Consider the following 26,598-nt stretch of genomic DNA (forward strand, 5'->3'; position numbering starts at 1 on the left):
TTGTTCATATTATCGGCGGTCACTTTTGTTATTCGCTTCTTAGTCGAAAAGCAGAAAACCTTAAAGTTTATCAACTAAAGCGGGTCAATAAATAAATTAATTAATTAATTCGATGGTTTCAATGTTCTAGTGCAACAGATCGTAAGACCGCTGTTAGTTTTGTGTGCTAAGTATATTAAGGAATTTCTCAAAAAGTGCCATGAAGAATCGATTTTTGTTGGTGGCGATCAGTTTGGTGTCTTTCGCAGGTTTTTCTCATTGTCGTAAGTACGTTTACGGAAAAACCCTCGCAATTAAATGCTTCTATAGTCACAAAGCTATAAAGGATTATGGAAAAACCGTGGGAATTCTGGGTTTAATGAGATCATTTGAATATTCAGGCCATATAAACCTCCTTAATTTGACGTTTGTTTTAGAACCGGGTGACTTCTGTACAACCCCGTATAGACAGCAGGGAGAATGCATAAACCTCCTCAACTGTGAGCCGCTTTATGAGCTCCTCAAACAGAGACCGCTGACCTCCTCCACGGCAGATCTGCTCAGGAGGTCCCAGTGCGGTTTCGAGGGACATACACCGAAGGTTTGTTGTCCTTCGGGACCTTTACCGACTACTACCACCACCACTACTGAGTCGTATAATCCTCGAGGAACAGGTTAGTGTTTTTTTAGTGAGGTTTTTGACACTACACTAACATTACTATTTATTGGTTCATATTAGCTCTTGATTGAATAAAATATTCATTAAATAAAATTATATTTTACTCATTAGCAGCTTTTCAAAAGAGTATATATATATTCATTAAATTTTATCATAGGTTATTCATTCAACTTTCAAGCAAAAACTGTATTTGAATAAATAAATATTCGTTAAAAAATTATTAATTTACTAATTTTTAAATAACTAACGGCTTTCAGCAGTTTTTGAATAAATAAATGAATGAGTTCATTAATGAAACATTACTTATTATATATTATTCAATTGAGCATTTATTCAATAATTAATTCAATAAATATTTCGTAAAAATTACCGAATAATTAACACTAACTTTACTATTTATTGGTTCATATTAGCTCTCGATTGAATAAAATATTCATTAAATAAAATTACGTTTTACTCATTAGCAGCTTTTTAAAGAAGCGTCAAAGAAAAACTGTGAAGTAGACTTTAAATGAATAAATATTTAGTCAAAGAAATTTAGACTCTTTTTTACAAGCTACTAATTTTTACTGAATAAATATTCATTCAAAAAAGCAAAAGCAAACTCCATAACAAATGGCTTATTTTATTTAAATAAATATTCGTTAAAACTTTCCTTTTATTCCTTCAATTCCAGATACTTTTTCGTAATGGATCTTTAGTAATTAAACAAAAAGTAAACTATGTGCATTTGTTTAGCACATGAATAAATAAATATTCATTAAGAATAATTCTAATGAAGCATTCAAAAAAGGTAAATGAGTTATACTTATTCGATTTATGATTGAATAACTATTCATTAACAAAATTCCTATTGGCAGCATTTGAACAAATAATTTCGTATGTATGTGGTTTCGTGCTATTCCGAATAAGTTCAGGGATTAAAAAAGTGAGTAAATACTCAGCTCTTAATTAAATAATTATTTATTAAGAAATTTATTTAATAGAGTTTATTAGATTAGACTAATAAGTTTAGCAGCTTTAGAAGAAATAATTTCGTTATTTCTGCTTCTTGAGAACTTTTGAATGAATAATTATTCGTTTAAAAAAAGATTAATTAATTTCCTAAGGAATGAAATTAATTAAAAGATCAGTACTTAAATTTACAAACATTACATTACAATTTCGACTGAATAAATATTCATTAAAATATGTAAAAGTTACCTTACAATTTATTCGTAGCTTGGAGGTCTAATAAATGAAGGAGTTTTATGGGTATTAGCTTACTCACAAGAATTTTAAAATAAATAAATATTCATTAAAAAATATTCAATTTAAAATGGACTAAGAAGTTCAATCTGTGTGTATCTGTCCTCAAATAGTGTCCACGCATGATTAAATATATATTCATTTAAAAAAATTTATATAATTTCTTCTGTGGTATTTTCAAAAAGCGTTTGAATGAATAATTAAAAAAAACTTCAGGGATTAAAAAAGTGAATGTGAAATAAAATTGAATAGTTATTCATTAAGAAATCGCTCATTCACAGCTCAAACTACTAACAAAAATCAAATCTATACAGAGGTTTTTGAATGAAAAAAAAATCGTAATTAATTTTTTTATTATTAATTGACAGCTGTAACAAATACGTGCATTCTAGCTATTAGCATTTGAGCAATTATTCACTTAATAAATATACATTAAAAATAAATATTTGTCTAAAAAAATTCAGTTTCAAACCATCATCTGCTATGTGTGAGGATTTAAATGAATGGTTTTTAACGTTTCACTGGTAAATAGGGACGTGCGTTTTGTGTTGGAGAAATTGCTCATTTATTTTTTTATAGAAAATTTATGAGTCTGAATTAAATATAATTAAGCGCGTATTAGCATATAAAACAAGAAAAAAACACTTTAATAGACAAAAACGGGCATCCTGGAATAAGAATACCAATATTTTGATTTTAGTGCATCGATTTTAGTCGAAAAAAGGTTAAAATAGTTTATTTAATAAATAATTTCTAAATTTTGACTATGAGAACTCAAGATATTCATTTGTCAATAACAGACAAACTTTTTTGTTTCTTACAGGCACTCCTGGAATAAGATTTCAAATATCTTGACTTATAGTGAATTGATTTTGATCATTTATTAAAAAAAGACTAAGGAAGGCGTCAGAGTATTCCATAAATCAATAATTTTTAAATTTTAATTACGAGAATTAAAGTTATTCATTTATTAATAAAAGGTCAAGTTTTTTGCCTCTTACAGGCACCCCTGGAATAAGAATTCCAATATCTTAAGTTTGGGTGCTTAGATTTTAATATTTTTTTTTTAAAAGACTAAAAAAGTCTTCAGAATAGTCCATAGATCATTAATTTCTATCGTTTGACTACAAGAATCCAGGATAATAATTTGTCAATTATAGACAAATTTATTTGTTTCTTATAGGCACTCATGGAATAAGACTTCCAATATCTTGACTTATAATCGATCGATTTTAGTAATTTCTTCAAAAAATACTAATAGAGTCCTTACACTAGTCTAAAAATTAATAATTTATAACTTTGGACTACAGAAATGCAGGATACTTGATTCTCAAAAGCAGACAAAGTCTTTTATTTCTTACAGGCGCCCCTAGAATGAAAGTACCAATATCTTGAGTTCTTCAAGTCTTTTGTTTCTTACAGGCACCCCTATAGAATAAAAATTCCAATATCTTGATTTCGAGTGCATGGATTTTAATAATTTTTTTAAAAAAGACTAAAAAAGTCTTCAGAAAAGTCCATAGTTCACTAATTTCTATCTTTTGACTACAAGAATCCAGGATAATAATTTGTCAATTATAGACAAATTTATTTGTTTCTTACAGGCACTCCTGGAAGAAAAATTCCAATATCTTGACTTATAGTGAATTGATTTTAATCATTTATTAAAAAAAGTCTAAAGAAGCCATCAGAGTATTCCATTAATTAATAATTTTTAAATTTTAATTACGAGAATTTAAGATATTCATTTGTCAATGAAAGATCAAGTCTCTTACCTCTTATAGGCACTCCTGTAATAAAAATTCCAATATCTTGACTTGTAGTGCATGGATCTTAATCATTTATTCATAAAGGACTACAAAAGTCATTAAATTAGTCCAAAAATCAGTAATTTTTAAATTTGGACGAAGAGAACCCAAGATATTCATTTGTCAATAAGAGACAAAGTTTTTTGTTTCTTACAGGCACTCCTGGAATAAGAATTCCAATATCTTGAATTATAGTGCATAGATTTTAGTAATTTCTTTAAAAAAGACTAATAGAGTCCTTAGACTAGTCCAAAAATCAATAATTTTTACCTTTGATCTACCAGAATTCAGGATACTTATTTCTCAAAAGCAGACAAAGTCTTTTATTTCTTACAGGCACACCTAGAATTAAAATTCCAATATCTTGACTTCGAGTGCAAAAAGACCAAAATAGTCTTCAGAGTAGTCCATAAATCAATAACCTCTAACTTTTGACTACAAGAATCCAGGGTAATAATTTGTCAATTATAGACAAATTTATTTGTTTCTTAAAGGCACTCGTGGAATAAGAATTCCAATATCTTATAATGCATCGATTTTAGTCATTTTTTCAAAAAACACTATTAACATCTTTGGAGTAGTTTATAATATAATAATTTAAAAAATTTGACAATGACAAATTTAGATATTCGTTCGTCAATAATGTCTCCTGGAATAAGAATTCCCATATCCTAAATTTGTGTGCATCGATTTAGATTTCATTATTCTTCAGAGTAGTCCATTACATTACCATTACAATTAATATAATTACCATTTACCAATTTACCATTTACAATTATTTCTAAATTTTAACTACGAGATCTGAGGACCATTAATAGGTCGTATAACCATCGAGGACCAAGTTAGTGTTTTTACTTTTTTATTGAGGATGTAAGAAGAGCATTTTGAGAAATGTCCAATTTGTTTAAAATAAAATATATGACTAACATATAGAACAAAAAAAAAACACTCTTAACAAACCAAAAAGGTTTTAGTATTCTGTCTTTTCCAGGGAATTAGAAAAGACAGAATTGGGGACTTTGATTGACTTTTTCATAATTTTTTTGACTTTTTCCATACAACCTTTATTGCTTGTTTAAAAAAATAAGTAAAGGTTACTCCTTAATGGCCTAGCACCTTTTTGACCTGCATTTATTTACTGGATTTCAGATTGAATAAGTCACAAGGTTATGTCTGGATTAATCTGTATCTCGAATAAGTAATTTATTTACCTAAAATAATTAGGTCACCTTAATATCACAAAAAAAAATATTTATAAGTAGGTAATCAAGAGTCTAAATACAAGATTGTCAAAAATAGCACTAACAGCATTTTTCTTAGCTACCCTTAACTTCATTGTCAGCAGCTACTATTGCTTAGGCCTCTATTACTGCTATAAACTTTATTGAAGAAAAGTGAATTAAACACTCAAAAAAATTAAGAAGGAATCAAGCTTATGACCATACTGAGTACCTATAATCTTCCTTTAGTAGATTTATTTAGAAAATTTGCAGATTGTGATTTATTATCGTAATTAAATCTACGTAACTTGCAATGATAATTGCATGCCCTATAAAATTAACGTTTTTCTTTTTAACTGAAGCAGGTTGGAACATTTAAAAAGTTTCGTGAGAGAGTAAAAGGAAAAATGAAATTTATTTGTTGCAATGTCAAAAGCATTTATTTTTAATAAATAAGTCAAGAAACAAAAAATTTACTTTTTTGCATAAATCTTAACCTGAGACCTACGAGTCCTTGCAATAATGTAAGTAAGGATCATAATTAAGAAAGAATAAATTAAAATGTCAAGGCAATTAAGGTTGTAAGTGAGGAGTGAGGTGTAATTGAAGCTGAAAAAATTGATTAAAATAAAATCCTTATCTAGAAGTCATTCTAGAAATTGATGATCTTGATTACGTGAAAAAATTCTCATTTGAGAGAACTAAATGCTGCCGAAATACAAAAAAAAAATACTTTTTTATCCCTAAAATTAATTATTGTCCTTCATGGTGTAATTCCTCAATAAGGCAAAATACGAGTACGACCATTTTAATATCTAAAAAATTGAGAGTTAATCGAGAATCAAAGATTTTCATAAGCTTACCGCTATAAAAGTGACAAAAGACAAACTAACATATCTGAACCCTTTGATCTGTAAGGGCTTCTTGGACCTCTCCATTAGCATAAATAAGGTTTTCCTTACGGCGGTACCGTACTCGTACCATTTGGTTAAGTAACACGAGGTCAACACTTCTGCACTCTAAAAAACAGTTATTATCCATAAATTACATTATTAAAATCTCTGTTGTTTAATAGGGACGTTTTAGGTTATTCCAGGTATTTAGACTAATTTAATGTTTTATTCCAGGCTTTTGAAGTTTTTTAGTGAATTTTTTCCTTAGTCCTTGACTGTTCAATTTTGTTCCATGTATTTTTGTACCAGTTTTATTATAATTAGTAAGGATTAAGTAAGGTTTTCAGATTATAGTAAGTTTTAAAGTGTTTGAAATGCCTTTTAAGACTAGCATAATTTGTTATTATCGGAGTAGTACTTAAGCATCAAATTGACGTTGAAGAATGTAGGGTCGAAATGTAATAATAAGGAAAGAGTTTGAATTTTTTGTGTGTGTTATTATTGTATGGTTGTTGAGTTATCGATTTTTTTTTAAATTCTGCTTTTTTATATTTGAAGACAAATTTTAGAAAAAATCCAGAAAAGTTCAGCATTTTTAGACTGCCTGGAAGTAATGCAACATTTCTGGAAAGTAAAGTATTCCTCATAAAAATTACATTTTCCGCAAAAATTCAAAAATAATTTTGAAATATTTTTATTGTTTTATATTATTAATTTATGTAATATTCAAATTTTTACAAGGTAATCAATTCTTCATCAATCATTCAAATTATCCTGTAAAAAAGAATAGAGGATATTTTTTTTTACAGGAGCTTAACAACGTTGTAAGGACGAAACTTGGATTTTTGTACTGTAGAAATTACGTAATAAAAAACTTGTTTTTTGACATTTTTGTACTAATTTTCTGGAAACTTACTGAAAAATGTATTTTAAAAATGTTCCAGATTCAGGAAAACGTATTTTTCTTTTAGAAAATACAGGCAGTCCGGGGATTTTTTTTTATTGAAAATACTGTTTTTATTTGTTTAAATTTTATTAAAATTTTTTTTGCATTAAAAAAATTATTTTTTTTTCTTTTCATTTTAATTTTTTCAAGATTTTTTCTTCAGAAGAATATCCTTAAAAAAAAAATATTTAAATGTTACAATATAAAATTAAAAATTTTATAAAAAATAATTAAATTAATTCCAACTCCTAGGAAAATGTGATCTAGTACCGTAAAGCCTCGATAGTCCGGACTAATAAAAACGACGGTGATCCGGATTAACGAAAAATTCGGATTACTGAAACATGATGTCTTTTTACATACATATATGTTTTTTATTAGGGAATAATATTATATGTATATAACTAAAAAATTGCCTACAAATATGTGATAAACGAGAAAAACATACAAATTAAAAAGATAAACTAAATTACATGTTTGCTATGTAGTAGGTACATAATAAAGCTAATTAAAAAAATCTGTAATTTTTGCTTGCTTTACTTTTTCTTGGTTTTTCATAAAAGCCATTTTTTTAAGTCTTTGAAGAACAAGAATATCATACAATGGCACTCGATTTTCTTCAGCCCACTTTAAGCATAAATTGAAGCCCTTCACTGCTTCATCATTTTTGACTCCTTTCTCTCTCCCATTACATTATTAATAAAATGTAAATAATGTAATAAATATAATATGTAAAAATGTAAAAATGTAATAAATATAATAAAATGTATTATTAATAAAATACATTTACATTATTAATAAAATGTAATAAAAGTTCATCAAATCTACTCCCTGGAAAAAACGAAACAATTCTGGAAAATAAAATCATTATCAAGTTACATCTGCCTGGAATGTGAAATTTGTTCATTATTTAATTTTTTTTTATATTTTTCATATTTAAAGACCTGGAAGATATTTATATATATTTCTTTAAATGCTATAATATAAAAAATTGGTTTTAAATAATTTAATCTTTGAGAAAGATGTAATTCAAGAATGAATTAATTTTCCAGATTTTTTTCTCCGAAAATCGACTGCGTGAAAAAACCTTTATTTATTTTTTTATATTTAACAAAAATCTAAAAAGAAAATATATACGTTTGTTTGAAAACTGTAATATAAAGATAAAAAAATAATTACAATTTCCAGGAAGATTCAATTTTCCAATTATGATTTTCAAAAATAAACTGCCTAAAAAAAACTAAAAATTAAAGTATTATTGATTTACGTCTCCCCGAAAATTGAAATTGTTTATCAAATTTCTCTCAATTTATAATTAAAAAATTAAAAATACTAAAAAAAAATTTTTGTATAAATGTTATAATAAAAAATAAAAATTGTATAAAAAATTTATTTAAATAATAATTCCTTCTTTATTATTCAATTTTCGCATTTTTTTGAAAAACATACAAGGGGCAGAGAAATTTTTATGAGAATGTCTTTTTTTTTTCTAAGAAATGAAAAACTCAAAAACCAGAGAAACTACAGACTTGAAAATTTGCAGACATGTTCTTCTATTAACTTTATTGGATACCTATTTTGGTGTTTTTTGATAAATATACAGGATACAGAGAAAAAAATATTTTTGAAAAAGTAAATTTTCTTTTTTAAAAATTGTGAAAATGGTCGTAACTCAAAATTTAAAAAATCTACATACTTGAAAATTCATACACAGGTTCTATAATTAAATTCATTAGATACCTATTTCAGCGTTTTTTGAAAAATTTACACAGTGTAGAGAAAATAGGTATATTTTTGAGAAAATATTTTTTTTTAATACAAATTGAGAAAATTACCATAACTCAAAAACCAGAAAACTTACAGACTTGAAAATTTGTATACAAATTCTTCAATTAAATTTATTAAATACAAATTATTGCGTTTTTTGAAAAATATACAGGATGCACAGAAAAATAATATTTTTGTTTTAATAAAAATTGAGAAACTGGTAATAACGCAAAAACCAGAGAACCTACAGACTTGAAAATTTGTACACAGATTCCTTAATTAAATTCATTGGACACCTATATAAGCAATTTTCAAAAAACGCACAAGATTAAGAGAAAAAAAATATTTTATAGTCAAATTTTTTTTTCAAATAAAAGTCGAAAAAATGGCAATAACGCAAAAACCAGAAAACCTACAGACTTGAAAATGTGTATACAGATTCTTCAATTAAATTCATTGAATACCTATTTAAGTGATTTTCAAAAAACGTACAAGATTTAGAGAGAAAAAATATTTTTAAGAAAGTAATTTTTTTTTTAAATTGAGAAAATAGTCATAATTCAAAATCTAAAAAACCTACAGACTTAAAAATTTGTACACAGATTTTCCTAAATTAAATTGATTAGACACCTAATTTTCATGGTTTATTGAAATAAGTACAGGGTGCAGAGAAAAAACATATTTTTGAGAATATACTATATTATATATATAATATTATCGTTAAATCCTGGAGTGCCTGGAAGAGATCAAATATTCTAAAAATATTACTTAGTTACACCTTATTATATGCCAAAACTATTTATATTTATAGAGTCCAAATACTTGTTATTACTTTTCATTTAAATGGGAAAAATGACATCATGAACTGCCTGGAATAAAAAACAAAACTAAAAAAATCTAAATACCTAAAATAAATGAAATTACATTGATACAGCGTTGTTAAACCCCTCTAAGAAACCCATTTATTAAGTGGCAACACTGGACTAATGTTGAACCAACGATAACAAATCTAGCTAACCAACGTTGTCAAATTTAACAACATATTACTGTAAAAACCACTATTTTGTTTAATACGTTAAACAGAAACGTTGTCATGTTAGTTACCTCTACAAGAACTTGGTTGCCAAACCAGCAGTACATCCATAACTCGGTTATCATGCCTATAAAGTAGTAGGCCAAAGAAAGCACTTCAACAGAATTAGCTTTTGCCTAAAATTAATTTTTCATTAAACCGGACCCCAAAATGCGAAAATTCTACCGTTAAAATCATAATTCCGGAATTGCAAATGGCCACCACGCTCGCTCCCAATTGCATCGAAATATGCACCGTGAACACCTCAATTATGCATTTAACGTAACTGAAAAAAAAACACTTGTTTAACAACGAAAAGATTCCTGAGTGATAAAACTCTTATACTCCTCGATATCGCTGTAATGAACGCAACAGTCGTTCAAGTATGATAAAATTGCTGCGTCTCCATGTCCAGACTTTTTAACATTTTCATGGGAATCGATCAGTTTCCGGTTTAGGATCCTTAACTGGATGGCCGCCATTAGGATCACCACATTAACCAAAAGATCGGCACCGACGTTCTGGTAAGCCGCTAAAGCCAAAGAAAACGACTCGAAAATGAAAAATGGTATGTGATAAGTGCCGTTATTGAAATGGGGAAAGTCCATTGGTAAGGCCTTACTACCCATCACTAAAAAAAAAACGGAATTTTGAGTAGAAACTTTCGTAAACAAGTGAAGATTTTGGTGAAATGCTTCTGGATTTGTCCCTGGATATGTGTCGATTGTATAGATAAGCTAGATAAGCTAGACTCTGTTAGAGCGTAGTCTGAAGCTGTTTTTAGACCTTTTTTTAAAGTATTCTACTTTTGCTAGATTATCTTTAGAATGATCATGAAGGTATTTAGGAATCGTATGAAAAAAATTGTTTTTTTCACTGTCTGAGAGAAACACATAATAAATTTCTGGAAAATGACTTCAAGGAAATCCTTGATTTTTTTGGATTTTTTTCAAACTGCGGCATTTTCTAAGTAAAAAAAAATTTGCACTGTTATGGGCATAAGTCTGCCTTGCTCTAACACAGTCAAATTCGGTCATACCTTTAAATATTCCAAGCATATTATATCTCTAATCTGAAGTAAGTTTTCAAATTTTCCAGGTGCCTGGAAGTATTTTTTATGTCTTCCAGGTATAATAAATAATTGTATATATCTTTTAGGCATCTTTCGTTTTTCCATTTTCCTCCAGGCATTTTCCATATATTTTTTTTTACTTTTTAAGGATATAAATTAATTCCCTGGCATTAGACATAATTTTTCTAGTCTCTTAAGCATTTGAGGTAAATTCTCATTTTATTACAAGTACTCTGCATAATTTTCAAATGTTAGTTTCAAACCTTTTAAAGGACAAAATTTCATTTATGTAATTCCAAAGAAATAAAAATTTCTCACAAAAAATATCTAGTGTGTCAGAAAAAGACAAGCTGATGGCAATCAATGGGTCAGAGAAAGAAAAAATATATTACAGAATGTTGCTTCCATGTATATTTAAATAACTCTCAAGAAAAATCAAATTAAAATTACAAGGGCATATTTAAAAAAAAAAAAATTAATTAATGATGATAATCTGCCAAACCGAAATTCGCATTTTAAATTCCATGAAATTTAGAAGACAAATTTTGATTACGTAATTAAAATACAGTACGCCACTGAACGGTCACGCCCATCACGATTTTTCCAACAAATCAGAACGACCTAAAGGCGGGGCTGTCATGGGCGTCCCATGTCGATTTCTTAAAACATGTGAGTAATTAATTAAATTGCATTTGTGTGTTAAAGAAAAATAAATTTATGGCTATAATGTGTAAGACGAGGAAGAAAAATTAATATTAATGCTTCATTGCTTATATATCAAAAAAAAATAAAATAAAAAGTACAGGAGTATATTAAAAAAAAAATTGATGATAACCACCTAAAGCCGAAATGTCGCATTTTAGAATTTTTAAAAAAATTATATTTAGAAGATTTTTTTATTTATTCTTTAAAATCCAGTACGCCACTGAACGGTCACGCCCATCACGATTTTTCCAACAAATCAGAACGACCTAAAGGCGGGGCTGTCATGGGCGTCCCATGTCATTTTCTTAAAACATGTGAGTACTTAATTAAATTGCATTTGTGTGTTAAAGAAAAATAAATTTATGGCTATAATAATGTGTAAGACGAGGATAAAAAATTAATATTAATGCTTCATTGCTTATATATCAAAAAAAATAAAATAAAAAGTACAGGAGTATATTAAAAAAAAAAATTGATGATGACCACCTAAAGCCGAAATGTCGCATTTTAGATTTTTTTTAAAAATTGTATTTAGAAGAAAAGTTTTTATTTATTTTCCAAAATCCAGTACGCCACTGAATGGTCACGCCCATCACGATTTTTCCAACAAATCAGAACGACCTAAAGGCGGGGCTGTCATGGGCGTCCCAGGTCTTTTTCTTAAAACATGTGAGTAATTAATTTAACTGCATTTGTGTGTTAAAGAAAAATAAATGTATTGCTATATTAATGTGTAAGACAAGGAAGAAAAATTAATATTAATGCTTCATTGCTTATATATCAAAAAAGTAAATAAATAAAACTTACAGGAAAAAAAGTTGATGATAATCACCCAAGGCTAAAACATCGCATTTTCAATTTTATCAAAAAATTATATTTGGAAAAAGAAATTTTCATTTATTTTCTAAAATCCAGTACGCCACTGAACGGTCACGCCCTATATCGACAGCCAATCAGAGCGACGTGTAGGAGGGACCGCCATGGGCGTTCGAGGACTTATTTTCAAAATATTATATTGTCAAAAAATGGATTAAAAAATTCCAAGAAAATTTAAGAAGAATTAATAATTTTTTTATATTCTTACAAGCCTAACCTGCTTTCCAGATTGTCCTATTTCCTCCCAATTGTCGCTTTCCAGTTATCCAGAAACGGAGGATTAATAATACAGACCTTTAAGCAGGAATGCTTCCACTATTTTCCTTCTTTCTAGTTCTATTCGTTTTTCTACTATATAAATACAAATTCTTCAATAGATTAATTAAATACTAGTGTATTTCCTTCCTAAACAGTCCTAGCAATGTCATCACTTATAAAAGGTATTAAGTCTTACTAGGGGGACCATTACAGGAACTTCTTGCAGTCCACAGAATCCTACTTACAGGGCAATAAGTATCCGGAAACAGCATATGGAGATCTGCCTAAAGCGTTTGACTGTGTCAGTTAAGTTATGATCATTAACCTTAACGTTTAATTCATATTTGGAAAAGTCAAATAAATTTTTTTTATAGCCATTCCAGACCGTTTAGGTTCATTTTATTGAAATTATTTTTTTGTGAGAAGGTTCATTTATTTTTTTTTGCAGATCATCCAGGAATTTCTTTTTGAAATGCCTGGAAGGAATACAAATTCTCTGGAAAAGTAAAATATAACTCATAGTTCTTATGCCTTAGATTTCTTCACTTTTGAGAATTTTTCGCACTTAAAATAAAATGTTACTTTAAACATACGTGTTTCTATTCCCAAAAACTCCTAAAAATACCTAAAATGAATTATTTTATTTTAAAAATATCAGTTCCCTAAAAGAAACTCAACACGCCACTGAATGGTGACGCCCATACTAATATAATATAAACATCCACGGCCAATAAGAATGACGCGAAGGCGGAGCCACCAGGGGCGTCTCAATAAAAAAATTACCTTAAACTGTTACAGACCACGCTCTGCATATATCACAGGATAAATCCAGAAATATCCCCCCCCAAAAACACCTTACCAGGATGTAAGATAAATAAGACAATAGTCGAATTCACAATGGCCAAATAAACCATCGTGAACCTCTTCACTATTCCGTGATAATGCCGAAACACCTCGGCATAATCCAGTTCGGCCTGTTGAAAATTCCGCTTCTGTAGCATCCCCAACAGTCTTAGGAGTCTGTCGCCGTTAAAACAGATCATTTCGGTTTTCACCAGGCTGTTCAGTACAGAGAACATCATGAACAGACTCTCCGAAAATTTGATTACGTCGCCGCGATAACCGGCCGCGTTATACGTGAGACAAATAGTCAACAGGATTAAGTTCAGTCGGGTAAACCAGTTTCGCAGTCTGTAGCTGAAACTGGGATTAGTTTTCGGCCATATGGCCGTACCGAGGAGGATTTTACTCGGTACGTACAGAAGCTGTAGCTGAGACATGATTGAGTGTCTTTTTAATGAAGTTCCAATGGGTTTTTCATGGTATTTATATGGCTGGTCGAGTTCGGTTTACCGGGGTTGATTGATAAAGTCATTGAGACGTTTGACCCATATATGTTCGTTTTTTTTTAAATGTAATCGATATAAGTTTGTTTAAGTAAACTTTAAAAGTTTATCTTTTTTAATTGTAAGGAACTGGCACATCATTGGATCGATTATGGATGGAGGGAGAGCAGGGAGATCCTGTTATGTTGCAATTAAATTTCAACTGATTTGAGAGGATTCTTGATATTTTGGTGAAGGCACCTTAAGGCTGATTTTGACGTTTTTGACATTTTGAACTGATAAAATTGCTGAAATGTGAAATAAATTCCTCTGTATTTTACTTGTTGTTATTGACGTAAGTCTGTCTTTCTCTATATTCGCCCACGTTATACCCTTAAAGGTGGTAACTGCGTGCAGTGGCGTAATAGATTTTTTTAATTTTTGAAATTAACAAATTTATTTTTTTTAAATACGCCCCTGCATTTTTATTTAATTTGTACTCCATACAAGCATTTACACTTTTTTTTGAAGAAAATACATTTTCGAATATATGCCTCTTTGTCTTACACATTGACATTACCATCAGTATGTCTCTCTCTTGTCTTTTGTCTGTAGTGTCATGGGTGTCCCAAGGCTTTTTTTTATCTACAAATAATTTAATTTAATAACGCTATTAAAGGTTCTAATGTGATAAAAATATCTCTGAAAAGTAGACTCTTAGAATTTTCTACATAAGTCCTTCTTTGTTTTACTCATTACTGTGAACATAAATCGGTCTCTCTCTAACACTCTTGGGACGCCCATGGTGGCTCCGCCTTTACCTTATTCTGATTAGCCGTCAATATTATGAAAGGCGTAACCATTCAGGGGCGTACAAGATTTTTTAAATTTTACACTCTGTATGTTTTTTTTTTGAATTCCATACAAGCCGCGTCAATAATATTTACCTTATTTTTTGAAGAAAAAATACATGTTTTGATATATACGTCTTTGTCTTACACATTGATATTGCCATTAGTCTGTCTTTTTCTTATCTCTTGTCTAAAGTGTGATGGTCGTCCCAAGATTTTTTTTAAATATACAAATTCTTGATTCAGATTCTGATGTGTTAGAGAAAGACAGATTTAAAGAATTAATAAAATAAACATGGGCACAAAGTTAATAATAAAACTTCCTTAAGAAGTAATTTTAAAATCTTCTATCTAAACTCATCTTTGTTTTACCCATTGTTGTTGCCATAAGTCCGTCTTTCTCTAACAAACTGATTTTCAAATAATATATAAGATGATAAACTACTAAAATTCTTGGAACGCCTATGGGGTTTCTGATTCTGATTGGCCGACAATGTCGTGAAGGGCGTAACCATTCAGGGGCGTACAAGATTTTTTAAATTTTACGCTTTGTACTTTTTTTTTTTTTGAGTTTTTGAATCCCATACAAACCGTGTCAATAATATTTACCTTTTGTTTTCGAAGAAAATACATGTTTAGATATATACGTCTTTGTCTTACACATTAATATTGTCATTAGTCTGTCTTTTTCTTATCTCTTGTCTATAGTGTCATGGGCGTCCCAAGATTTTTTTTTATTTACAAATAATTTATTTAGGCTAGGAACGATTCTTAGAGAAAGACAGATTTAAAGAAGCTCATCTTTATTTTACCCATTTTTGTTGCTATAAGTCCGTCTTTCTCTAACTCACTGATTTTATTTAAAATAATATATAAGATGATAAATTACTAAAATTCTTGGAACGCCTATGGGGTTGCTTCGCCTTTATGTTATTCTGATTGGCCGACAATGTCGTGAAGGGCGTAACCATTCAGGGGCGTACTGTATTTTTTTTTAATTTTTAAAATTAATTGTCTTTGTCTTTTAAATATGAAGTAAATAAATAAATAAAATTCGACGTTTCGGATATGCACGGACATTGTCAACTTTATTTCCTTAAATACGCCCCTGCATTTTTATTTAATTTATTTCAAGAGTTTTTGAATCCACGTCAATAAGATTTACGATATATCTTTCCTTTAAAGAAAAGACATTTCCAGATATATCCGTCTTTATCTTACACATTGATATTGTCATAAGTCTGTCTTTCGTCTGTAGCGTGATGGGCGGCTTTTTTCATTGAAGAATAATTTATTTAGGCTATAAAAGGGTCTAATGTGTTAGAGAAAGAGAGACTTATGCCAATAACAATAATTTAAAAAAAAATAAATAATAATTTAAAATAAATTACTTAAAGTGCGCCTATGCCATTACGTCAATCTGATGTCAATCCAACGGCTTTTGGCGGTCATCATCAACTGCAGTTTTTTAAAAAAAAGTCTCTCTTTGTTTAACACATTATATTTCTTGGAGAACCAATCATGTACAGTTAAATGCTCAATTAATTGTCATTTTGAAATTGAAAAAATCTGAATTAAAAAAAATTCGAAACGCCACTGAACGGTCACGCCTACTACGACCGAAAAGGCGGAGTCACCATGGGCGTCCCATGATATTTTCTTATTTAATAAGTGTAGAAATTTAAAAAAAAAGTGCAGGGCTGTAATCACGATTTTCATAATTTCAAAAAATCTCTTTAAATACAGATTTAAAAAAAACGTTTTTTTTCTGTATAACTTTAGAAGTACTCTGCCTTACCAAGCCCACACACTTATTATATCCTGTATATATAACTTTTAATTTATAAATTAAATTACATAACCTTTTAACACTCCCCGGTAACTCATTTAAACCAGCATGCATTATCCATGTAACGTGTCGCCATCGTCACCCTTTCCAGTGAAAAAGTGGGCGTGGCCGGCCCAATTAAATACCATCTAATTACACCCCATAAACTAAAACAAGAATTTCCGGACAAAGATCCGATAAATAATTAGTTTGGTGTAATTAAGAAAAAAATTATACCAAAAGGGTTGTACAGTCATGAAATGCATAGTATAAAATCGAATTATCATTTGTCCATAGTTGACACGAGCTTATTGCCGAACATTGACGAGTGCGGGCTCCAAGGTACCAACAATCGCATTTACGGCGGCGAAACTGCTGGGATAGACGAGTTCCCTTGGATGGTCCTGGTCCAATACCAAAAAGGTACCACCTATTCCAACCCCACGTAAAACCTCCCTTACATTTTAACCTTCCAGGTAACGGCCAGAGAGGATTTTATTGCGGAGGAGTCCTGATCAACCCGAGGTACATCCTCACTGCCGCGCATTGTCTGAAAGGCAAAGACCTCCCTCCCACTTGGAAAATGTAACTCATGTTTCCTCACTTTCCAGACTGAAAATAATCAATTTTTTTTTAGTGTGAGCGTGCGTCTTGGGGAGTACAACACTGAAACCGAAGAGGATTGTGAGGAAATTAAAAATACCAATCAGACCATATGCGCACCTCCTGCGGTGGATGTGCCTGTCGAAGAGACGATCGCTCATGAACGGTACAACCCGCTGGATACCAATCAGTACCACGATATCGCACTGTTGAGGTTAAGTAGGAATGTTGCATATACAGGTAAAAAAAGGATTATTATTGTGGCTAAAATGTTGTAATTTTTTTTTCGCTAGGATTCTCCAAGGATTTTTTAAGCGAATACTGAAAAAATTATTGAAATCCATACGCTAGAACTCAAGATATTGATATTTTTATGAGCGGAGTGTCTGGGAGAAATAAAATAATTTGATTCTTATTGGCAACTGAATATCTTGATTTCTAGTGGTTGAAATGTTGACATTATTGATTTCTCGAATAATTTAAGGTCTCTTCAAGCAACTACTGAAAAAATTATTGAAATCGATACAGTAGAAATCAAGATATTGATATTTTTTTAGTGAAGTGCCTGGAACAAATAAAATTATTAGTCTCTTATTGGAAAAAAAAGTATCTTGCTTTCTAGTGACTTAAATATTGTATTTATTGATTTCTAGGATTTTCCGAGAGCTTCTTAAGCAACAACTGAAAAAATTATCGAAATCTGTACATTAGAAATCAAGATATTGGTGTTTTGTGCAATGGAGTGCCTGGAAGAATTCAAATAATTTGACTCTTATTGGCGACTAAATATCTTGATTTCTAGTGACTAAAATATTCTAATTATTGATTTCTGGGATATTTCAAGGGCTCTTCAAGCAACTACTGAAAAAATTATTGAAATCCGTACAGTAGAAATCAAGATTTTGATATTTTTCTCAGTGGAGTACCTGGAAGAAATAAAATATTTTGACTTTTATTGACTATCGAATATCTTGATCTCTAGTGACTAAAATATTATAATTATTGATTTCTATTATATATCTAGGGCTTTTCTAGTGACTAAAATTTTTTGATTTCTAAAATATTTCAAGAGCTCTTTAAGCAACTACTGAAAAAATTATTGAAATCCATACACTAAAATTCAAGATATTGATATTTTTTGAACTGGAGTGCCTGGAAGAAATCAAATAATTTGTCTCTTACTAATAACTGAATATCTTGATTTTTAGTGACTAAAATATTCTTATTATTGATTTCTAAAATATTTCGAGGGCTCTTCAAGCAACTACTGAAAAAATTATTGAAATCCATACAGTAGAAATCAAGATTTTCATATTTTTCTCAGTGGAGTGCCTTGATGAAATAAAATTATTAATCTCTTATTGGAAAGTAAATATCTGGATTTCTAGTTACTAAAATGTTGTATTTATTGATTCCTAGGATACTTCAAGAACTTTTTAAGCAATAACTGAAAAAATTATTAAAATCCATACACTAAAAATCAAGATATTGGTGTTTTACGCAATGGAGTGCCTGGAAGAATTCAAATAATTTGACTCTTATTAGCTACTGAATATCTTAATCTTTAGTGACTAAAACGTGGTGACTATTGATTTTTTGGATAATTTAAGGTCTCTAAATGCAACTACTGTAAAAATTATTGAAATCCATACAGTAGAAATCAAGATATTGATATTTTTATCAGTGGAGTGCCTGGAACCAATAAAATTATTGGTCTCCTATTGGAAAGTAAATAAAGTATTGGAAAGTAAAATTTATAGTGACTAAAATGTTGTAATTATTAATTTATACTCCAAGGGCTCTTTTAGCATTTGTTAAAAAAAAAATACTAAAATGAAAATATTAATATTTTTCTCAATAACTTAAATGACTTGGGATGTAAAAAATGTAACTCCCAAATACCTGGAACGTGTAAAAACGGACTGCGTCTATCTTATACATGTTCAAAAATGCCTTTAAATGTCTGGAAGAAACACAAAATTAGTCTAGATACCCCGGATCTATAAGAAACTGGCTTCAAATGCCTGGAATATATAAAAAATTACTCTAAATACATGGAACATGTAAAAAAAGACTGCGTTTATCTGGACACTTATAAAAATGCCGTTAAATACCTGGAACATACACAAAATTAGTCTAGATACCCGCGATCTATAAAAAACTAAGTTCAAATGCCTGGAATATATGATAAATGACTCTATATACATGGAACATGTAAAAAAGGACTGCGTATATCTGGTACTCTTTCAAAAATGCCTTTAAATGCCTGGAAGACACACAAAATTAGTGTAGATACCCTGCATCTATAAGAAACTAACTTCAAATGCCTGGAATATATGAAAAATGCCTCTATATACATGGAACTTGTAAAAAAAAAACTGCGTTTGTCTGGACACTTATAAAAATGCCGTTAAATGCCTGAAAGACACACAAAATTAGTCTAGATACCCCGGATCTATAAGAAACTAACTTCAAATGCCTGGAATATATAAAAAATTACTCTAAATACATGGAACATGTAAAAACGGACTGCGTATGTCTTATACACGTTCAAAAATGCCTGGAAGATACACAAACTTAGTCTAGACACCCCGGAGCTATAGAAAACTAAGTTCAAATACCTGGAGTAGAATTCAAAGTTTTCTTACAAGTATGAATGACATACAAAATGCCTGGAATATATGAAAAATGACTCTTAATACATGGAACATGTAAAAAAAGACCGCGTTTGCCTGGGCACATATAAAAATGCCTTTAATTGCCTGAAAGATACACAAAATTACTTTAGATGTATAGACAACTCAAATGCCTGGAATAGACTTCAATTTTCCATTAAAGGTTTGAATGACATAAAAAATTCCTGGTGTATATAAAAAATAAGGCTATTCCAGGCTCTTAAGCTCACTGTTACTTAATAGTAACTCTAGGTACTTAAACTGATTTAAATGTCTGAAAAAGAGACTCAAGGGAATTTAAATAATCGTTTCAGAATATATAATAAGGAGACGCTATAAAATATCTTACCTAGAAAATTGAAATAATGACCCTATATAATGTCCTATAGTTAATTGTATAAATTTTTGTGGAAAATTCAATACAATTATGGTGATGGTTGATAATAAGTTGTATTTATTGATTTTTCGGATACGACAAGGGCCCTTTAAGCCAATACTGAAAAAATTATTGAAATCCTCGCACTAGAAATCAAGATATTGATATTTTTCTCAGTGGAGTGCCTGGAAGAAAAAAAATTATTTGACTTTTATTGACTATCGAATATCTTGATTTCTAATGACTATAATGCTGCAATTATTGATTTTTCTAGGATACTCCAGGGGCTCTTTTAGCACTTTTTGAAAAACTTACTAAAATGCATACACCAAAAATGAAGATATTAACATTTTTCTCAATAACTTAAAAGATATACAAAATACCTAGAAATATAGAAAACGTGACTCTTAGATACCTGGAAAGTGTAAAAAAGGACTGCGTATATCTGGTACTCGTTCAAAAATGCCTTTAAATGCCTGGAAGACACACAAAATTAGTCTAGATACCTCAGATCTATAAAAAACTAAGTTGAAATGCCTGGAATAGAATTACAAGTTTCAATGACAATTACAATATGAATGGAATAGATGAAAAATTACTCTTAATACAGGGAACATGTAAAAAAGAACTGTGCTGGCCTGGACACGTATAAAAATGCCTTTAAATGCCTGAAAGACGCACAAAATTTGTATAGATACCCGGTATCAATAAAAAACTAAGTTCAAATGCCTGGAATATATGAAAAATGACTCTATATACATGGAACATGTAAAAAAGGACTGTGTTTGCCTGGACACATATAAAAATGCCTTTAATTGCCTAAAAGATACACAAAATTACTTTAGATGCATAGACAAGTCAAATGCCTGGAATAGACTTCAATTTTCCATTAAAGGTTTGAATGACATAAAAAATTCCTGGAATGTATAAAAAAATAAGGCCATTCCAGGCTCTTAAGCTCACTGTTACTTAATAGTAATTCTAGGTACTTAAACTGATTTAAATGTCTAAAAAAGAGACTCAAGGGAATTTAAATAATCGTTTCAGAATATATAATAAGGAGACGCTATAAAATATGTTACCTAGAAAATTGAAATAATGACCCTATATCGTGGGCGTACAAGCAAAACCGTATAAGTCCATAAAAGTGAATTGTGAGAAAAATGGAAAAAAAGATTTTAATTTGCCTGTAAAAGTTATTTTTGAATATGTGATATTTTAAAGCTGTAGACATGATTTGTTAGTTTTTTTTTAATGATAATTTATCAGTAAAACACCTATATCATCTAAGTTTTTTTTTTAATTTTACGTTTTTTACATACAGCTTGGACTTAATTTTTTTTTCTGATAAATTTATTTATTTTGTTGGACATAAGTGATTAATGGTAAATCATCGTCATCATCACTACTATCTGATTCGACCAAGTGTTCTGGTGCATTTGTGGATGTTGGCAAAGAATTGTACCATCCATGGAATTCGGCCGGAATTATATTGTTATGGCACAGTTTTAGAAGATCCTCTTTCTTCTTTTCAGTGATTGGCAGTTGCTTGCTGTATAATGGTTTTAAGACCTTCGGAAAAGTTGGGGTTTTCCCCCTTCCAAAAACATTAATATACTTATAAGGGTCAGAATGCATGTATTTAAATTCAATTATGCTTGGCTTGTCTTTTGAGTAACGTAATGATTTGATTAGTAACCAATTGACTGTGTTTCCTTCTGTATCTTTACTCTTATTTCGAAGTATTTTTACAGACAAAGCCTTTAGATCATAGAAGTCATTAAATTTTAATTCTTGGACATTGTATGGTTGACTTTTTTTGTTTTTTTTTCTGTTTGATCTGGCGAGTCTAAAAATATTAAGCCAATCTTGAATTGTGTAAACTGGTACATATTTCTTTGCATGTTCAATTGAGCTATGCATGGAGTCCACCTCCATGTAGGAATGCCCACTTTCCATAAAATTATGTTGAATTACTTGAAGGTGCGTAACCTGCACTAAATAAAGCAGTAAAGCTGCAACATGTTGGTTGCGGTTCTGTCCTCCACATGTATCGTACCAGAGTGACACCCGATTTACATGCAGAGGCAGGTGTGTTAAATATTCAAACAAACAAGTGCCTATTTCTGAACTTCCTCTTTTTCCGTTAATCTCAGTCCAGCAATAACAGTTGGCATCATTTGGAGGGGCCGAGTTATAAATAGTAAGGTTGAAAACACATAGTTTTCTTGAGTAGTACATGGGACTTACGTCGGAGCAGGGTATTTAAAGGACTGACTGCAAATCAAAAGTTGCTGAAATAAATGTCGGGTCGTTAAGAGCGCATATTTTGTCCTTTTATTTGGCAGAGTAGCAATCCCTTTTACGACTTTCATGTCTTTCAAATTTTTCAATATCGGTCTGACTCTCATCGCCTGTCTTATGTTTTTCACAAGTTTGAAAAAGGTCTTTTTTAGGGTGAAAAAAAGATAAATTAAATTTGGAACCAAAATACCTTTTATACGTTATGAACGATACATCTTCTTTTTTTTCTGTTTTACATTTTTCCTCATAAAGGTTGTACATCTTAGCTATTGATAATTTGCTGTCCAAGTATTCCTTTTAAGTTGACTTTCGGGAATAATGGGATGGTACGGTCGGAAAACTAACTTTAAATGCGCCTTTCTACATCGGCAAGAAGTTCTGGCCTGGTTTTGTTCTTGGGTACCGATTTGCCACGTCTGTCTTCACCGACATAGACGCCAGAAGAGCCTTTATAACAAAATGAATTTTTTACAACATCAGCACTTATATTAAGAGTTTTCAAAAAAAATGCCTGACAAACTCTTAGTTTGTTTTTATCTTTTGTAAAATAGTACTGTTTAGAATTACTTCTAGGAGCCTTAATTTCATTTCTCTGTCTTCTTCTCTCTGGAGAAGAGCTTGTGACATTTGCAAGAATAAAATCTTTTTTTGCCGTGTAAAATTATTCATTCTCCAATACGTTAAACACAAAGTTTGCCTTTCCTCTTCTAAAAATTTTGTCTGACATTTAAAACGACACTTTTCACAGTTAATGGCTTGAGGTTTCTTGGCTGGCCGCTGTTTGTTGTTAGTCACATAATCAAGTCCCTCGCTTCTTCTTTTTTCGCCACAGCTCTTTTCCACTTTTTAGGTTGACTTTCTTTCCATCTTTTAAGCTGTGTGTCATTTCCAAGCTCTACAAAAAAATAGAAGTAAGGCAATTAAGGCATTTTCTAATTTTTCTGTGACAACTAAAAATCTTACCGTCATTTGAATCATCTGTTTCATTAAAGTCTGGATCTAGGATCGAGTCATCACTATCTTCAATTAAGGCTAAATCGTCTTCATTGAAGGAATGCTGAGACACGTGATCAACAGACGGTTCTGATACATTTAAATTTCCCATCTCTGACCCTCTTTCAATTTCTATATTTTTATCTAAAATTTAGAAAAAAACTTAAGTCCGTTAAGCTACTAGTACCACAAACAGGAAGACAAACTTAAGTCCATTTACCTACGAATACCACAAACAGAAAAAAAACTGAAGTCCCTACACAGTTTAAAACTAGCGAATAAAAATCTAATAAAAATGAAACAGATAATAATTTGCTGTAACTGTAAAATGCATTTTAACTCTAAATATCCAAAATTTAAGAAGTTCTATCTACTTACCTTTCGGTGTAGCATCGCGATGTTCCCCAACCCTTTCATAAAACCTGGACACGTTAGAGCCTATTATTCTATTATAACTAAAAGAGTTTTCATCACTACTACTTCTCTGGTTTAGTGTATTATTACACGCCATAAACACAAGTTTTTTCCCTCTGGAAGACATACTGACCAACCGCCACAAACAACAAAATAATGTAAACTGCCGGCAAATAAAATAACACAAGTACGCGTAAATATTTACTTAAATGGACTTACAGGTTTTTTCCTGTTTAAACTTGTCTCATGCTCCCAATAAAAATCGCTTAAGTGCACATAACTGATTTTTTTTGTTCAAAATTAAAATATTTTGGACTTAGGCAAATACATGTGGCCTATATCTTTTAAAGTATGGGGAAAATGGATTTAAATGATTGTTGACTTGATGAGAAATCATCGCGCGGACTTAGTGGTACGAAAAACTCAAGTTCGTCAAAAAGTGGACTTAAAGGGATTTGCTTGTACGACCACGATATAATGTCCTATAGTTAATTGTATAAATTTTTGTGGAAAATTCAATACAATTATGGTGATGGTTGATAATAAGTTGTATTTATTAATTTTTCGGATACGACAGGGGCCCTTTAAACCAATATTGGAAAAATTATTGAAATCCACGCACTAGAAATCAAGATATTAATATTTTTCTCACTGGAGTGCCTGGAAGAAAAAAAATAATTTGACTTTTATTGATCATCGAATATCTTTATTTCTAGTCGCTAAAATGTTGTATTTATTAATTTTTAAAATACTACAAGGGTCTTTTAAGGAAATACTGAAAAAATTATTGAAATCCACACACTAGAAATCAAGATATTGATATTTTTCTCACTGGAGTGCCTGGAAAAAATAAAATATTTTGACTTTTATTGACTATCGAATATCTTAATCTCTAGTGGCTAAATTGTTGTATTTATCAATTTTTAAGATACTACAAGGGTCCTTTAAGGAAATACTGAAAAAATTATTGAAATCCACACACTAGAAATCAAGATATTGATATTTTTCGCACTGGAGTGCCTGGAAGAAAAAAAATAATTTGACTTTTATTGACTATCAAATAACTTGATTTCTAGTGACTAAAATGTTGTAATTAATGATTTCTTGGCTACTTCAAGAGTTTTTCAAGCAACTGCGGAAAAAAAATATTAAAATACATACACTAATAATAAACATATTGATATTTCCTCACTGCAGTGCCTGGAAGGAATAATATTTAAAAAATTCAAAAAATATATAGCTTTTAAGAATTAAAATTGAGACGTAGACAATATATTGTAAACATGAATTAAATTGATATTAATTTGCTTCACGTATGTTTAAGATAAAAAAATAAGGGAAAATTCTTCGGATTACGTTAAAGAGATATCTTCTTTTATTTTTACACATAAATTAGTTAAGCATTTTAAGTGCCTGAACATTTACAATATGTTAAAGAAATGTTTCCCTTAGTTTTTTGATATTGTAACTAATATATAGATAAGTAACTATTATTTGACCTCTGGTAAAGAATGGACTACAGATTCAATCGAGGTTCACTAATCATAAAATCGTACTCTAATAACTAAAAACGCTTTTTTTACATTTATCATTTTAGGCATTTAGAATACACTGCTGTACGTTTAGCTCCAATACAGAACAAAAACAACACTAACAATTATAGACTATATGTGAAAATTATGAATTTGTTGAATTTTCTAGTCGAGAAATCTTATATAACCGGTGCAAAAACATAAGTGCATACTTTGGTTATTGAATCTATTGGATGTCCAAAACTAGCTGTCCAATGAATATTCATTCTTTATACTTGAACATACTGAATAATTGAACTAATTTTGGATGTCCATTGGACAAACGGTGCTATCTGGATAATATGTTGTTGCTTTCATCATTTGAAAATAGCAGTTGTCTATATTACTTAGATTTAATGGAAATATTTCGACTTCGTCCCAATCTTTCTTAAGATAGTATAAAGATCTTACTCTTAATTCTCTGTGCTTATCAGATAAAGGCTTAGTACCCTACACAAACAACTTCCGTCTCCAACAATAACCGGATTTACTTTTGATTGGTTAATAATTATTATTATTACGCATCTAATAACTGGAACTCATATTGCAGCATACGTGCGGCCCATCTGTATCCCAAAAACACCGACACTCCTCACGAAATCTTACGTAAGCCAGAACCTCATCGTAGCCGGCTGGGGTAAAACCGAGAACCGATCCGAGAGCAACATCAAGTTGAAACTAGCGGTAAGCGTGTCCGCCCGATTTAGTTCCCGTTGATTCCAGTGTCCGTATCCATTAGGTCCCGGTGAATCCAGACGACGTGTGCACCAGAACGTACAGTCAAGCGAACGTGCGTCTAGGGAGCGGTCAACTGTGCGCCGGCGGTAAAAAGAACAAGGATTCCTGTAGGGGAGACAGCGGAGGTCCTTTGATGATCCAGAATGTCGCTCCGGATCCGTCTGGTGACGGGATACCGTCCTTGAATTGGTATTCGGTCGGGGTGGTGTCCTTCGGCCCGTCCCCTTGCGGTATGCAAAACTGGCCGGGGATTTACACTAAGGTTTCGAATTACGTGCCCTGGATCGTTGATAAACTTAGGGCATGAGTAGTAAGTTGTTTTTCGAGAGAAAACAGTGAGGTTCCGGATGTTTAAGTTGTATGGTGCGCGTGTGATGAATAAAAGTCTTATAGAAAG

The 26,598-nt window shown here is 30.5% G+C and overlaps 1 protein-coding gene across 1 annotated transcript; it reads left to right on the top strand.

The window, feature by feature from the left end:
• Positions 1 to 26,598, top strand: LOC126743088 (CLIP domain-containing serine protease HP8-like). The gene is made up of 7 exons (XM_050450038.1): positions 1 to 263; positions 417 to 653; positions 16,825 to 16,950; positions 17,004 to 17,112; positions 17,165 to 17,370; positions 26,014 to 26,147; positions 26,203 to 26,598. Exons 1-7 carry the CDS (start codon positions 200 to 202, stop codon positions 26,506 to 26,508), a joined length of 1,182 nt encoding a protein of 393 aa, XP_050305995.1. The 5' UTR covers positions 1 to 199; the 3' UTR covers positions 26,509 to 26,598.

The sequence above is a fragment of the Anthonomus grandis genome, chromosome 12 (genome assembly GCF_022605725.1).
Source record: "Anthonomus grandis grandis chromosome 12, icAntGran1.3, whole genome shotgun sequence".
NCBI lineage: Eukaryota > Metazoa > Arthropoda > Insecta > Coleoptera > Curculionidae > Anthonomus > Anthonomus grandis.